The 15,664-nt window shown below is 40.1% G+C and overlaps 2 protein-coding genes across 8 annotated transcripts in view; one reads left to right on the forward strand and one right to left on the reverse strand.

Annotated features, from left to right (window-relative positions):
* Nucleotides 1-10,821, forward strand: part of LOC144313247 (MAM and LDL-receptor class A domain-containing protein 1-like) — a 41,048-nt gene extending 30,227 nt beyond the window's left edge. The window contains exon 4 of the mRNA XM_077896413.1: nt 10,697-10,821. The gene's annotated coding sequence lies outside the window, so the exon portion shown is untranslated. The remainder of the gene's footprint in view (nt 1-10,696) is intronic.
* A 3,496-nt stretch (nt 10,822-14,317) lies between these two features.
* Nucleotides 14,318-15,664, reverse strand: part of LOC144313630 (ankyrin repeat domain-containing protein 26-like) — a 110,112-nt gene continuing 108,765 nt past the window's right edge. For all 7 annotated transcript variants that reach the window (XM_077896675.1, XM_077896672.1, XM_077896676.1 and 4 more), the window contains one exon: nt 14,318-14,947. In XM_077896675.1, coding sequence (XP_077752801.1) covers nt 14,765-14,947 — 183 coding nt within the window. In that variant the 3' untranslated portion in view covers nt 14,318-14,764. The remainder of the gene's footprint in view (nt 14,948-15,664) is intronic.

Below are 15,664 nucleotides of genomic sequence, written 5' to 3' on the forward strand. Positions count from 1 at the left end.
CTCAAAGTCAGGACAGATGAGTAGCTGCTTTGTCACATGAGAAACACATTTTCCTAAAAGGAATATCATTACTTTGTATTCACTATTCAGCTTCCAGCTGCCAAAAGCTAAGCAAGGTAAGTCAATATGACCACATTTGATTGGCTGGGCTGAGCCTTCTCTCTAGAAACATCTGCAGAAGTCCAGGCTAAAAGTTCACTACTAATTAGAATCACTATGCTGTACACCTAAAACTAACATAATATTGTATGTCAACTATATTTCAATTAAAAAATTTTAAAAAAGAAATTAAAAAAGAAGAATTACTGGATAAAATACAAGATATCCAGTTAAACTTGAATTTCAGACAAACGATGAATACATTTTTTAAAAAGATTTTTATTTATTTATTTATTTATTTATTTATTTATTTATTTATTCATGAGAGACACAGACAGAGAGAGAGAGGCAGAGACACAGGCAGAGGGAGAAGCAGGCTCCATGCAGGGAGCCCGATGTGAGACTTGATCCCGGGTCTCCAGGATCACACCCTGGGCCGAAGGCAGGTGCCAAACCGCTGAGCCACCCAGGGATCCCGATTAATACATTTTTAATACAAATTATGTCCCGCCCAAATATTGCACATGGCACTTCTCATGAAATATCTGGGCCATACTTTTAAAAAGCACTCAATGCTTATCTGAGACTTAAATGTACCTGGGTGTTACATACTTTTTATTTCCTAAAGCTAACAAACTTAATCCTAATTGATGCACTTAGAAGGTCTACAGGTCTTTTAGAGGATATAAGAATTGGTAGAAAGTTCAAACTTAATGACAACGGAAATGCTTAATATATTCAATCCTCTTTACACTCAAACCACGTAAACCAAAAATGTCCCCATTTTAAGTCTCTTAAGAAGAATCCATACACTGATCTCTGGGTTTTTTGTTTTTTTTTTTATGATTGTAAACTTGTTTTTTTTTTTCCTTTTACACGAGGAAACATTTAAATTTTTTCTTAAGTTGTTATTCAACGCAATAAAGTACCTATCAAAAATGACAGATGCCTAGATCCTATCCCTGATATCAGAAAGTTGCAACCTAGAGAACCAGACAAAAGCACAAAATAATAGAGAAAAAGAGACCAAGGCAGTTCTCCTGTGTCCATGATCAGTGTGTACTGCGATCAAGAATAAGTGTCTAGCAACTATATAGTAATTTGTCAGCAGAAGTTTATGTCTCTTGTCTCCAAGAAATAAAAGTTTGGACTTGTATTTTGAAAGTCTACACTTCATTTTTTTCTAGTAATTTCTATCGCACATTACAGAGATATCAGCTGAGGTCAATTAGAAATAAACAAAAACCTGTCTTTCATGACAGTTTGAAAAGTGCTGATCTAGAAAATATTCAATTGTCTTATTTCCTTTCATTTCCACTTGCACATTTCTAGTGGTGGAGAAGTTGCATCGATGTGTTTTCTGATTGAGATACAAGGAATAATGAAACTCATATGAACTACAAAGGAAAAATGCAATTCTCTCAGATTTACTTTTCTTGTCTTCCTAACTCACTTTTTAAAAATCTATTCCTTACCCTCTAACCTATGTCACCTTCCTGACCCCAAGGACAATATTTAAGAGTACCAAACCCAAAGCCAGGAGATGTGAGACTTGTTGCTTGGGACCCTGGATAGAATGATTCCCCAGCCAAAGCCTCTTGTGTAAAATGTAGGTTGTAATGAGGTCATCTAAGGTCGTTTCCTAACTCCAATAGTCCATGATGCCGGGATGTGCTTGTTAAACTCCGATGACACCGCATCATTTTAGCTCCAGGGATACACTGGCTGGCCCCTGGGGTGGATGGCGAGCTTCAGGCCAATAGCACAAGCTTGACATGCTTCAGCCAGGGGCTTTATGTGACGCCCAGCCATTCCCAACAGCTGTAGGCTGGGAGGCCCCAAGTCCAAAAATAGCCACACAAATTATGATTTCCCTTCTAGAGATGACATCTCTGTGAATGGCACTAAATCAAGGCCAAGCAGTTAGCCTGACACTCTAGCCAATGCCTCGAAAACAGCTCAATCCCTGGAAGTCTAGGTGTACCATCCATCCCACCCAGGGCTTTCAGTATTTGAATGTTGATGCTCATTCTGCAGTCAGGAAACATAATTATTCGTTTTTCTTTAAGGAAGTTTATGACCGAAGGTAATGGGGGGAACATAAATGTACTGACTGTTTACTGACACTCATAAATGCTATGAACACAGACATATAATTGTCTCCTGAAGATCTGCTCTTGTAGTGTAGAATCTTCATTTTTAGCAATTTAACTACTGAAAGTTTACCCACCTTGAGGAGAATTATTTAGTGGAAAATAAAACTTAGCACCTATTTCATTTCATTCCGTGCTCCAACAACTTTCATCCTTTCAGAAAACTGGCTTTCCCATAAAATTTGCAGAAGGTAGCTTGTTATATAGGGCTAGTAAAACTAAGAGGTAATTAGTACAAACCAAACCTCTAAATAATAATGTCAAGTTTTAACATTTGCAGAGTTCTGGATCAACATTAACTAATAACTCCTCTCTCTGTTTTCCTCTGTGAGAAAAAAACTTTGTTATTCACAAATTATCAAGATAGAAAACAAAACAAAGAAATTGGTTCTGGCTAATTAGAAAAAAAAAAGAAGAAAGAGGAAGAAGAAGAAGAAGAAGAAGAAGAAGAAGAAGAAGAAGAAGAAGAAGAAGAAAAGAAGAAGAAGAAGGAGGAGGAGGAGAAGTAGAAGAAAGAAGAAGAAGAAGAAGAAGAAGAAGAAGAAGAAGAAGAAGAAGAAGACGAAGAAGAAGGAGGAGGAGAAGGAGAAGAAGAAGAAAGAAGAAGAAGAAGAAGAAGAAGAAGAAGAAGAAGAAGAAGAAGAAGAAGAAGAAGGAGGAGGAGGAGGAGAAGGAGAAGAAGAAGAAAGAAGAAGAAAGAAGAAGAAGAAGAAGAAGAAGAAGGAGGAGGAGAAGGAGAAGAAGAAGAAAGAAGAAAGAAGAAGAAGAAGAAGAAGAAGAAGAAGAAGAAGAAGAAGAAGAAGAAGGAGGAGGAGGAGAAGGAGAAGAAGAAGAAAGAAGAAGAAGAAGAAGAAGAAGAAGAAGAAGAAGAAGAAGAAGGAGGAGGAGAAGGAGAAGAAGAAGAAAGAAGAAGAAAGAAGAAGAAGAAGAAGAAGAAGAAGGAGGAGGAGAAGGAGAAGAAGAAGAAAGAAGAAGAAGAAGAAGAAGAAGAAGAAGAAGAAGAAGAAGAAGAAGGAGGAGGAGGAGGTGAAGGAGAAGAAGAAGAAAGAAGAAGAAGAAGAAGAAGAAGAAGAAGAAGAAGAAGAAGAAGAAGAAGAAGAAGAAGGAGGAGGAGGAGGTGAAGGAGAAGAAGAAGAAAGAAGAAGAAGAAGAAGAAGAAGAAGAAGAAGAAGAAGAAGAAGGAGGAGGAGGAGGAGGAGGAGGGGGAGGGGGAGGAGGAGGAGGAGAAGGAGGAGAAGAAGAAGAAGAAGAAGAAGAAGAAGAAGAAGAAGAAGAAGAAGAAGAAGAAAGAAGAAGAAAGAAGAAGAAGAAGAAAGAAAGAAAGAAAGAAAAGGTAAGCAGCTCAGGTCAGAATTCAGCAAGTGCAAGCAAATGTTTACACCTGTTCAGAGTTAAGAACAATGGTCACTTATGACTAGGATGGACCATTAGGTCACACTGAGCTCATTTTTAGGAGACCGTCCAGGAAGGCTTGGCATTGCAGAATGGGAGAAACCAGTGTGAAATCCCTAGACTTTTGGATTACTGCTCTCCTACCTTAACTGCTGCAATGACAGGTACATGTGTGTGTGCAGGGGAGGAGGGACAGAGACGCTGCAAGTAACTCAGTGTGTACATGGCCTGCCTGTAGCTCTCCCCCAACCCCCCAATGGGCAGCTTTGCTAAATTTGTCAGTTAACCTTGCCTTACCCCTTCCAGGAGTGGCCGTACTGTCAGGGTCCCCAGGATGTCACCTCTTGGCTAGCAAAGAGAGTTAAAAGTGAACCACTCCAACAAAGGAAAAAAATAACAATGCTGAATAAGACCCCTTACCAGCTCATCTCTTTTCCTTCCTCTCCAAATTCAGTAGGAAAGAGAATTGAGAGCTTGTCAGGATTAGCTGCATGGCATTAAACAGTCCCTCCCAGGGAAGGCACAGAGAAGAGACTCCCTGGTACCTTGCTTTGGGGAGTGGCCCATAGGAACCCAGTGTCAGCAAGTCTCCAAAAAAGCAGCATCTGGAAAAGGAGACATCTCGCCCAGAGATGCCTCTTTCTTCCTCCCCTCCCAGACCTTAGGCTGAAAACATTGAGTTCTCTTGGTCTATAAAGGAGGACATATTATTAAAAGGGCCATAGGGAAGCCCATCTATTTCTCAATGTCCTAGAATGCCATCCAACCATCTGGGGTCAGATGCCCATTCTTCATCTCTCTCTGACTAGGGGGTGGGAGGCTCATGCCAATGCTTGAGTTCATTCTGATTTTAAGATTAAGACAGAGTTTTCTCTCCCCTCCTGAGAGAAAGGTACACAGGTGTCCAGAGAGAGGGAAACAGTCAGGGACCACTGTGCTAATGTGGACCTGTGGATCTGGTGGTTTTGACAATGGGAAACCAAAGGTGGTTCTGAAATGGGATCTGGTGTCCAGATCCAGCTTACTTATTTTTGCTGAAAACTTTAAAAATTAGTTTCCTGGTAAAGAAACAATGTTGTGTCAAGGTCCCTGGAAAAATTAAACAGTGTTATTCTGTAAGGTCTTAATGGGAGGATCTATCCATTTTGACCAGGGATAAATGTATTCGATTCAATATGTTTGGTTTGGGAAATCTCTTTTTGTCAAACCCAGGATAACCAATTGTCCATTATACCATGTCCTTGCTAAGAGAAGCTGATGTAGAAATATTTAACCACCCCATCCATAAACATTTCTTTCCTCCCAGAGCAGAAAAAGGCTGATCTTCTCAAGGCCTAATGTTATTTATTTTCCAGTGAAGGGATATGATTTTTATGCCAGGTACAGTTTTCCTTTAGCATTTTTAAGTGCCTGCTTTTTAAGTGACTCCTAGAACTGAGATCCTGACCACTTGCCCTTGTTAAATATCTGGTGATCCTTTTACCCAACAGATGGGAAGGGCCTCCTGATATGCCCCTGGCCTAATTTCAATTTGGGTAATTGCATTCTGTCGACTTGAAATTTCCCCACCAGTTTAACCTGCCTGGGATATGGTGCCTCCTTCTCGGTCCTGAACTGCCTGGCGTGCCGATGGAGGCTGGGGAACACCTGGTGCATTCCACCCCAGAAGTGGATACATTTTAGTGGCAGGTGCAAAGGTTTTCTTCAGCTGAATACAAATTCTAACATAGGAATGAGCCTCTTGGATGCTTTTTATTTTTATTTTTCTCAATGAACATAACTTTCGCAGAACCAAAAATATAAAAGCATCCAAAGCATCAATATGAATGGAAAAGAAAATACATGCTCACTAAAACCAATCTATTGTGTGATCATTTTGCATTCCGTGAATCTTACAATGCTTCTAGATTTGAATGTTGACAATAAGGATAAATAATTCACATAAAGCAATCATTCCTTTTCTCAAAGAATTTTACACACAAATACATGTACACACGGGGGCACATGGGTATGTGCACACATCCTTCCATGCACGTATAGGGGTGTGTGTGTTTGGGTATACCAACTCTTACCTCCCTCTGGAGGGTCCTTTTTAGTTGGGAATAAAAACAGCTTTCCCCACAAAAATACCATGTTAGGCATTCTATGCATATCTTATTTGAGTAGGTAATACATTTAACTGTAAAGAGCTTATCTCCTGTAACAAACTGGAATCTTAGAAGGTATCCTATCCGTTTCTGTTTCCCTGGCACCTAGAACATAGTAGGTACTTAACTAATGGATTAAAATATAGACTACGTAGACAAACCTATTTAATCTTTAGCTCTAAGACCCAAAATGCAATTTAAGGACTGCAGGTCAAGGTATAGTTTTTTAAGGTACACCTTAAAACTCCGGGAACATTGGTGGCCCCAAAGTCACATCCCTTGGCTACCTGAGCTCTAGGAACAGTTACGTGCAAGCATAGGCTCACCTTGCAAACGACCAATACCATCTCTCAGAGGTGACTGCCAGAGATGCTGGTCTGCAGATTCAAGGCGAGTGCACCAAACCAACAGTAAACCAGTGGAAGATAGGGGCTAGTAGAGAAATGCTCCTGCCTTCCAGACTTCAGGCAGACAATCCTGGAAGTCCTTCCATACCTTCTCTGCATATCTCCATAAAACTGAATCCCACTGACCAACCTCAGTTTTTTTTTTCTTTTTCTGTAATCTTTTTCTCTGTGACCTTGATAACACACCATTGTATTGGACATTTCTCCTTCCCATCTTCCCACTCCCTTGCTCCTGCTTCAGGGAATCACCTCTCAAATGGACTATCTGCCCCCTTGCCTCAGGCTCCGAATTTGGGGGAACCCAGACTCTAATGACTTAGGACATCACCATGCTGACAGTCACACCAGCAGACTATCCACATATGAACACATAGAGTACCTATTCCCCCACCATTCATTTTCTTTCCCTATCATAGGACAGATAAGCCATACACCAAGACCACTCTGATATATATATAGGCTGACAGATTATATGCTATATTTATGCCAGGAAAAAGGAGGAGAACTAAGATTGTGCCTTGATGTATTCTAACCATATTAGTTTAGCTCTAAATATCTTACCTTACCAATGGCTCAAGAGGCATTCCCAGAGTCTCATAATTAGTAGGACAGTCCAGATTCTGCCTCATTTTAGCCTCTGCAGGTCATCATAAATTAGCTTAGAGGCCCCAAGCCTCTGTATGACTCAAGCTGACTTGAATCCTAATTTGTACTATGCAGCAACCTTAGCAATGCCACTTGCATGCTTAAGTCTTTTGCTCTCTTGGCCCTTGGAAAAAACATATTTGCAGTAGCACCTGTCTCTGCCATCCCTGTTTAGTGTAGATCATCAATGGGTAGTGTCCTAACCTAAGAATACAGCCTGATGAAGACTTGGGTCCACCATGTAATGACTATGCACGTCATGAAGCCAAGGGCGGGCTGCCACAGAAGAGGGCCAAGCCATCTTTGAGTTGACTGCCTCATACTCACTGGAGGGCTACCCTGTTGGCCACACTAGATAGAGAAATGCAGGGAATTCTCAGCAGTTTTGAAGACACCGGTGTTTAGACCTCTGGCTTCTTTAAGGGCAAATTGAGGCCAGTGCCTAATATAGTAGCCAGAGTGGGCCTAAGGTGAGCTGAGGGACCAGTCTTTCAGTTCATGGAAAGGACTGTAGTACCTTAAAAGTAGTATTAGAGAAGACCCATGAGGGATATGGATCATCCTTTGATTCTCATAAAATTGATGATTTTTTATAAGACTGTAAAAGCTCTACTTTCTCACTATAAAATGCAAAATTGCATTAAAACAATTGTATAAAAATTACATTAAACATACATCTCTTGGGATCCCTGGGTGGCGCAGCAGTTTAGCGCCTGCCTTTGGCCCAGGGCGCGATCCTGGAGACCCGGGATCGAATCCCACATCGGGCTCCCAGTTCATGGAGCCTGCTTCTCCCTCTGTCTGTGTCTCTGCCTCTCTCTCTGTGTGTGTGTGACTATCATAAATAAATAAAAATGAAAAAAATTAAAAATAAATAAATAAAAGCTGCACTTAAAAAAATACATCTCTGATCCTATCTGATCCTATCACACAGAGGTAACAGCTATTAATATTTGCTCTATTTGTTTCTAGTTTTTCCTATGAATAATGAATATATATTTCTCTCTTTCTCTGTGTTGTCCCTCTGTCCATATATGTGAGATCTAGAAAAAAATATTGTATTTCTGTGCACTTCCTTCTTCTGACAACATACCATGAACATTTTCTTTGAACACAGCACTTAATGGGGGCATAATATATAATCATAATATTTTGTAATTCTCTGTTAGGGATGTATAAGGTTTTTTAATGTTTGTTATGTATAACCTTATATTTATATATATTTCATATATACATGTTTTGAAATCTGCCCCCCCCCTCAGTGTGGATTCTGGGATTCCTTTCTGCAACAAGGGCCAGATATCCATCAGTGGGCAGTGTCTGGGTCATCCACATGACCATGACAAGCCACCTTCTGTGTGTTGATATCTAGCCTCATGGTCACAAGATGACCACAGCAGTGTTGGCCACGTTATAATCGCCCACCTCAAGTGGTTTCTTCTTCCTCTGGTATCTTTTAAAAATGTAAGAAATCTTACTAAAGGCTCCTGCCCCCAACAGTCTGCTCCTCACAGTTCATTGGACAAAACGGGTCACGTGCAATTTCCCAACTCATTCACTGATGCAGATGGAAGGGTAATGATTGGTTTAGACTACGTAAGACACACCTCCCTCTGAGCCTAGGCAAAAGATCATTGGCTCCAAGCAAACAGCGGCATATGGCTGGAGAATGGAACATGTGCTGTGGACAAGAAGTGGAGTCCTCCTGAAAAGAAAGGGGGACTTAAAGAGGAACTATATTCAGGGAGGCAAGAAGCAATTGTCTCCAATATAAATTAAACTTGTTTCGTTATCTTCTCACCTACATTATCACGCTCTCTTCCCCGATAACATTGTCCTTCCTTAATTTACCAGCTAGACACTCCTTTTTAATCAAATGTGTGCTGGTTATCCATGAATCTCTAAAAAGTTAACTGAAAAATTAACATCATAATGATAATGAGTTTAAGGTCTTGCTCTCCTTGGGGGCATTTCTGTTCTAAAAGGCAGTTCTGAAAGATATAATCATCTTCACGATCTATAAGACCAAAGTAGTAATGGTAGTATGGCAGGCAAGAAAGGATTCAAGACCCACTGTGACCCTCCTACCTTGCTCACCTTCCTCACTCTGTTACACTCACACTGGCCTCCCTGCTGTCTCTCCAGGAAGCCAGGATACTTACACTTGGGAGCCTTTGCACTTGACTTCCCGCTGCCTGAAACAAGCTTTCTCTAGATAGCCTCAGGGCTTAATTCCTTGCTTCTTATAGTTTTCTTACCCATATGCCACCTTATTAAAGAGGCTTTCCTTGATCCTCTTACATAACATAGTACCTTCACTTCACTCTGTAGCCTATTACCCTACTTTCCACATATTTGGCACTTATAACCACCTGACATGGTATGTAGGTGTTTACTATCTTTCTCCTAAATAGAGAGTAAATCCTATGAGACTAGAGTTTATGTTTTTTTAGATTGATTTCTTTTTTTTAATTTATTTATGATAGTCACACAAGAGAGAGAGAGAGAGAGAGAGAGAGAGAGAGAGAGATGCAGAGACACAGGCAGAGGGAGAAGCAGGCTCCATGCAGAGAGCCCGACGTGGGACTCGATCCCGGGTCTCCGGGATCGCGCCCTGGGCCAAAGGCAGGCGCTAAACCGCTGCGCCACCCAGGGATCCCCGAGTTTATGTATATTCATTGTTCGTTCCTCTGAGCCTAGACACAGTGCCTAAAAAGCAGGCATTCCATTGCTAAACATTGATTGAGCTGCATCAGAATAGAAGCCTGATGGCAAGTGATGCAGAGCATTTTCTCATGTGCATGTTGGCCATGTCTATGTCTTCCTCTGTGAGATTTCTGTTCATGTCTTTTGCCCATTTCATGATTGGATTGTTTCTTTCTTTGGTGTTGAGTTTAATAAGTTCTTTATAGATCTTGGAAACTAGCCCTTTATCTGATATGTCATTTGCAAATATCTTCTCCCATTCTGTAGGTTGTCTCTGAGTTTTGTTGACTGTATCCTTTGCTGTGCAAAAGCTTCTTATCTTGAGAGACCACCTCACACCAGTGAGATTGGGGAAAATTAACAAGGCAGGAAACAACAAATGTTGGAGAGGATGTGGAGAAAAGGGAACCCTCTTACACTGTTGGTGGGAATGTGAACTGGTGCAGCCACTCTGGAAACCTGTGTGGAGGTTCCTCAAACAGTTAAAAATATACCTGCCCTACGACCCAGCAATTGCACTGTTGGGGATTTACCCCAAAGATACAAATGCAATGAAACGCCGGGACACCTGCACCCCGATGTTTCTAGCAGCAATGGCCACGATAGCCAAACTGTGGAAGGAGCCTCGGTGTCCAACGAAAGATGAATGGATAAAGAAGATGTGGTCTATGTATACAATGGAATATTCCTCAGCTATTAGAGATGACAAATACCCACCATTTGCTTCAACGTGGATGGAACTGGAGGGTATTATGCTGAGTGAAGTAAGTCAATCAGAGAAGGACAAACATTATATGGTCTCGTTCATTTGGGGAATATAAATAATAGTGAAAGGGAATATAAGGGAAGGGAGAAGAAATGTGTGGGAAATATCAGAAAGGGAGACAGAACGTAAAGACTGCTAACTCTGGGAAACGAACTAGGGGTGGTAGAAGGGGAGGAGGGCGGGGGGTGGGAGTGAATGGGTGACGGGCACTGGGGGTTATTCTGTATGTTAGTAAATTGAACACCAATAAAAAATAAATTAAAAAAAAAAGAATAGAAGCCAATGGGACCTAATCCTGTGTAGTCATCTTTCTGTCATAACTCTGATGCCCACAGTAAGTCTAAGGAGGTCATATTTTCTTTTTCACCTATTTCCCTGTAGGCAAGACCTTCATTTTCCAGGATGCACTGTGTAGCTGTGTATGTCTTGAAATCTGAACAGTATCTATCTCTCTACTATGAAATAAAAGGCAAGTCCCAACTTAAGACACATCCTATAACTTGTAATACTATCTAATTAATAAAATGTGTTTCAATTCTGATTAAAATTTATCTTGAGTGCCAGAAATACTCATAAAAGCATATCTAAAAGCTACAAGGAAATAAGGTAATGTAATTATTCAACAATAACTTAAGAAGTACATTACCATGTGACTTGGAGCTCCCATCTAATGCTCTGGTTGAGACAGATACACACACACACACACACACACACACACACACACACACAGAGAGTTTTATTTTTTATTTATTTTTAATTTTTTAAAAATTTATTTATGATAGTCACACAGAGAGAGAGAGAGAGAGAGGCAGAGACATAGGCAGAGGGAGAAGCAGGCTCCATGCACCGGGAGCCCAACGTGGGATTTGATCCCGGGTCTCCAGGATTGCGCCCTGGGCCAAAGGCAGGCACCAAACTGCTGCACCACCCAGGGATCCCCTCCCCACACTGTTTTAGAGACTTTCAGGCAAAATGGTGATTTGAATATGTGGACATAATCACCCACATGAAACTATGAAAAAGCCTATATTTGACTTGGGAAAAGGACACGCTAGGAACCATATAGATGTACCAGAGAGCAGGCATGATTTCTGGTCATTTTGGTGTAAATATGCCAGATTAAAAGAAAGGCAACCACACCACCGTGACAGGGAAGTGAGAGGGAAAAAAACTAAGATAAATAAGAATGAGGTTCCAGCAGAACCTACATCACACTCACTGCCTGTGTGGAGACAGTGATGGTAGTGTATGTCTGGACTCTAGCAGCATCTCTGGGAAGACTAAGGTAGCAGACACCTTCGTGAGCAGCCTTCCTAGGCTTGTGTTATGCTAGCATAGCCCAGTCAGTGCTGAAGGGAGATCGGGGTACCCTGACCTCAGACTTTGACCTCAGAACAAGGGTATCCTTGCCTGTCAAAGAACAGAGCTCTGATCAGCTAACTCTTGGCTTCCTCACAAACTTGAGGAGTACACTGCTCAGCAAATCTCCAGGCAAAGGGGCTCTAGAGTGGCAAGATAGGAGCATAGCATGCATAAGCTGGTCCCTTCTCTGAAAGACTTCTGTAGGTCACCCCTCAATCTCTGATGGCACCCAACCCAGTTCTCAGTTCCATGTATTGGGTAATATATTCTATTTGTGGAATGCTATAGAACTTTCATTTTAAATACCATATTCTCAACTAAATATTCAAGGATGCAGAATATGATACAGAATATCCTCATGTCATGATATATGTTGTATTAAGTGAATGAAAAAGTGCATACATGAGTCAGGGGTATTGGATTACAACTTCACAATATTTTATACATACAGCACACACATAAATCCATACAAAAGTAGTAGAAAGATATACTCCATTATGGTAATAATAACCAAAAAAAATTCTGAAGTTATCTTTATTTTTCTTTCTATTTTACATGTTATGAGAAAAGAAATTTAATTGGCCCTTCATTCCAAATATTTCCAGAACCTATACTCTATTCACCACTGCAAATACCCCAGTCAGAAGCACCATCATTTTTCACCTGGATTAGTGCATTAGCCTCCTAATAGGCCTCCTGGCTTCCATTCTCATAGTCTATCCACTACACAGCAGCTAGAGTAAGTTTTTAAAAATGTGAGTCAGATTCCTCTGCTCAAAACTCTCCGGTGGCTGCATATCATACTCATTTCATAAACCTCTTTATTACTTTACATATTTCTCCTGCTATCATCCTTGTACAGAATCTAGTAAGATAAGATGGGTCTTCTTTCCAGTCTTCAGACTTGCCAAACATCCCCTTCTATTTGCACAGGCTGTTCCTGCTGCCTAGAACACCCTTCCTTTCAATAGCACCATCTTCAAGTCTTTAATGCCTCCTTTCCTAGCAGCCTAGCCATCGCCCCAAACACCCTCTTCCTCCCTCCTGTAAGCAAGATTCCACAACTTACTTTCTTGGGGCCATGTTGCAAAGTTACAGGGAGTGAGATTCTCATAAAGTAGAATGTGAACCATGCCCTCTGACATTGTGAGCAATGTAAAGACCCCACTTTATTTTACTCTCTCCCTCCCCCTGTGAGACTGTCAGCTGCATGAGGGCAGAAATGTCTTTAGCAGTTATGGCTTTCACCACAGTTTCTAGAATAATGCTGGCATGTAGCACCTGCTACTGGATGAATGAATCACAGGATAGTAGGAATAAAAGTGATTTTTATTTTCTTCTGTAAATGATCTCTGTTTCCCCTATTATTTATAAAAACTAGAAAATAATTAGTAAAAAGAAAAATGTATACTACTACTCATTTCATTTCTCTTGCTCTTAGCCTGGAAAGTAAATTTCTTCTGGACTCACACTAAAGAACAACTAAAGAAGATTATCTGTTTAAACTATCATTGAATCAAATACCCAGTAAAGCATCTCTAAGCTCTTCAGTTATTTCCATGGGTTTTCCTCACTCCCACTGATTTTGGTGTAGTTTCTGATCAGTCATGATGGTAGGAGATGACCCAATTTCATAACATCTGAAGCTATTCAATTTTTCTATGATATGATTCCATCATGGGCCAAGTCGAATGGTCCAGCAGAGAGATGCTCTCACATTCTCTTAAAAGGTTATCCTTTGGGTTTTCTTTTAAGATAGTGTTTCTTAGGAGAAAAATTGAAGCTTATATCTAAGGACATACTATACGATGAAACTTTTTCTCTGTTACGAGTCCTCCTACCCTCACACGTGGCAGAAAACATTCTGAAGACTCAGACTTTCAGCTCTAAAAATGTTAATGACCAAGTGCATTTGAACCCATCTTTAAATCTGCTTTTAAGTATTTTTAAAGTCAGTTAAGGTATTAACCCACTGAAAATTTTGATAATTTGCAAAATATCTCTGACCTGACTCTCTGACAATGGTAAATAAAACCAAGCCAACAAACAAAAACCATATATGAGATTCATCCTTTGCCACTCTTTGCTTTATTTAATATTGCAGCAATTTCCTCTGTAATAAACAACTCAAAATCGAGCAAAGACATACCAACCATGGAGGAGAAAATGAGTCTGGTCAGCAGAAATATGGGACCTACCTTTAATCCTTTAATAATGGTCCAGAAAATAATTTATCTCGTGCTGTTATTTTGTATCTGGCAGTTCAACCAAAGACATCATTCCGTCCTTAGGAGGGAGAATCACTTTTACTCTAGCCTCGGTGGATAGCTTTATATAATTTATATAGTTTTTAATTTTGGTAATAGCAACTAGCTGGCTAAGGCAATAAGCCCTTTTTAACAAAGACTAAATAAAGAAATCTCTCATATTTCAATTAACTAACTGAACCAAATCATAAAGAGCACGACTGTTTCATTTCATTTGGCTGTTGCTCAAAGAATGTTCACTCAAAAAAGTTTCATTGTTAATATTTATAATGTTCACACTAACATAAACATTATAACTAATACTATAATGTTCATACTAATATTGGAAAATTAGAAAAACACAAATCTGAGATAGAAGGGCCATCACACCAACTAAAACTCTTGTTTTTATTGAATTAATGGTGTTGTCCTTGGCTTTTTACCTCTAGAAATGTGGCAGGTGCCAGGCAAGCAATGGGTAGGAATGAAAGATGGTGTGTCATACAAAAGTACACATGAGTGGTCCCATTTATTTAAAAATCTTGAAATTATCAATAGTCTCACTGGTTGTATGTTATGGCTGCAGATTTTTTAAGTATACAGGTGATAACACTATTTTCAATACCATATATATCATTCTTGCAAATCATAGTAGTCATTGAGTAACAATTGATAAATATAATTAATCTTTTCTTAGGACACATAATGATTGTGTATGAGAACATCATATAATTGCCCTCAATTAGATATAAGTTTCAAAAATTATTTGTAAATTCTATCAAAAGTCCATCCCTCTGATCAACTCACAAGTACATATAATTCTTACAAACACTTGCATGTACTATATTATTTTAAAATTAGTAATAATTGGGATCCCTGGGTGGCTCAGCAGTTGAGCACCTGCCTTTGACCCCAGGAGTGATCCTGGAGTTCCAGGATCGAGTCCCACGTCGGGCTCCTCGTGTGGAGTCTGCTTCTCTCTCTGCCTATGTCTCTGCATCTCTAATGAATAAATAAATAAAATCTTAAAATAAAATAAAATAAAGTTAGTAATAATTATTTTAAATAACCCATTATAGAAATTATTTCTAAGAGATTAAACTTATTAATAATCTAATATTGTGAAATTCTAAATAAAAACATCTTTCTACTTGTCATTTGGTCATCCATATTCATAAATTTCCAAATTTCATGCGCACTTTTTTTAAATTTTCTTTTTTTTTTAAATTTATTTATGATAGGCACACAGTGAGAGAGAGAGAGAGGCAGAGACACAGGCAGAGGGAGAAGCAGGCTCCATGCACCGGGAGCCCGACGTGGGATTCGATCCCGGGTCTCCCGGATCGCGCCCTGGGCCAAAGGCAGGCGCCAAACCGCTGCGCCACCCAGGGATCCCTAATTTTCATTTCCGCATCTCTGAGAGCAGGTTGTGTCACATAATGGATGATATGAAAGTACCGCACACTAGCTTAATAGGATGCCTTTTGTTCTCCTTCCCAGTTGGAGCGATAAAACATAAAATGATGATGTTTCTTGTAATCGTTGCTTCTTGAATTCAATGAACTATAGGAACAGACACTGTTTCCCTGGCTCACTAACTAGGTTTGTCGTATGATATTATACCTGGCCGAAAGTTGGTTAACTATATTCCAGGACAGATGGGTCCCCGGTCCCACACGCGAGGGTACTTAGCACTTCGCCTGGCAAAAAGCAAGCTTTCAACCAATGAGAACAACTGCCT

This window comes from Canis aureus, chromosome 5 (assembly GCF_053574225.1).
Source record: "Canis aureus isolate CA01 chromosome 5, VMU_Caureus_v.1.0, whole genome shotgun sequence".
Taxonomy (NCBI): domain Eukaryota; kingdom Metazoa; phylum Chordata; class Mammalia; order Carnivora; family Canidae; genus Canis; species Canis aureus.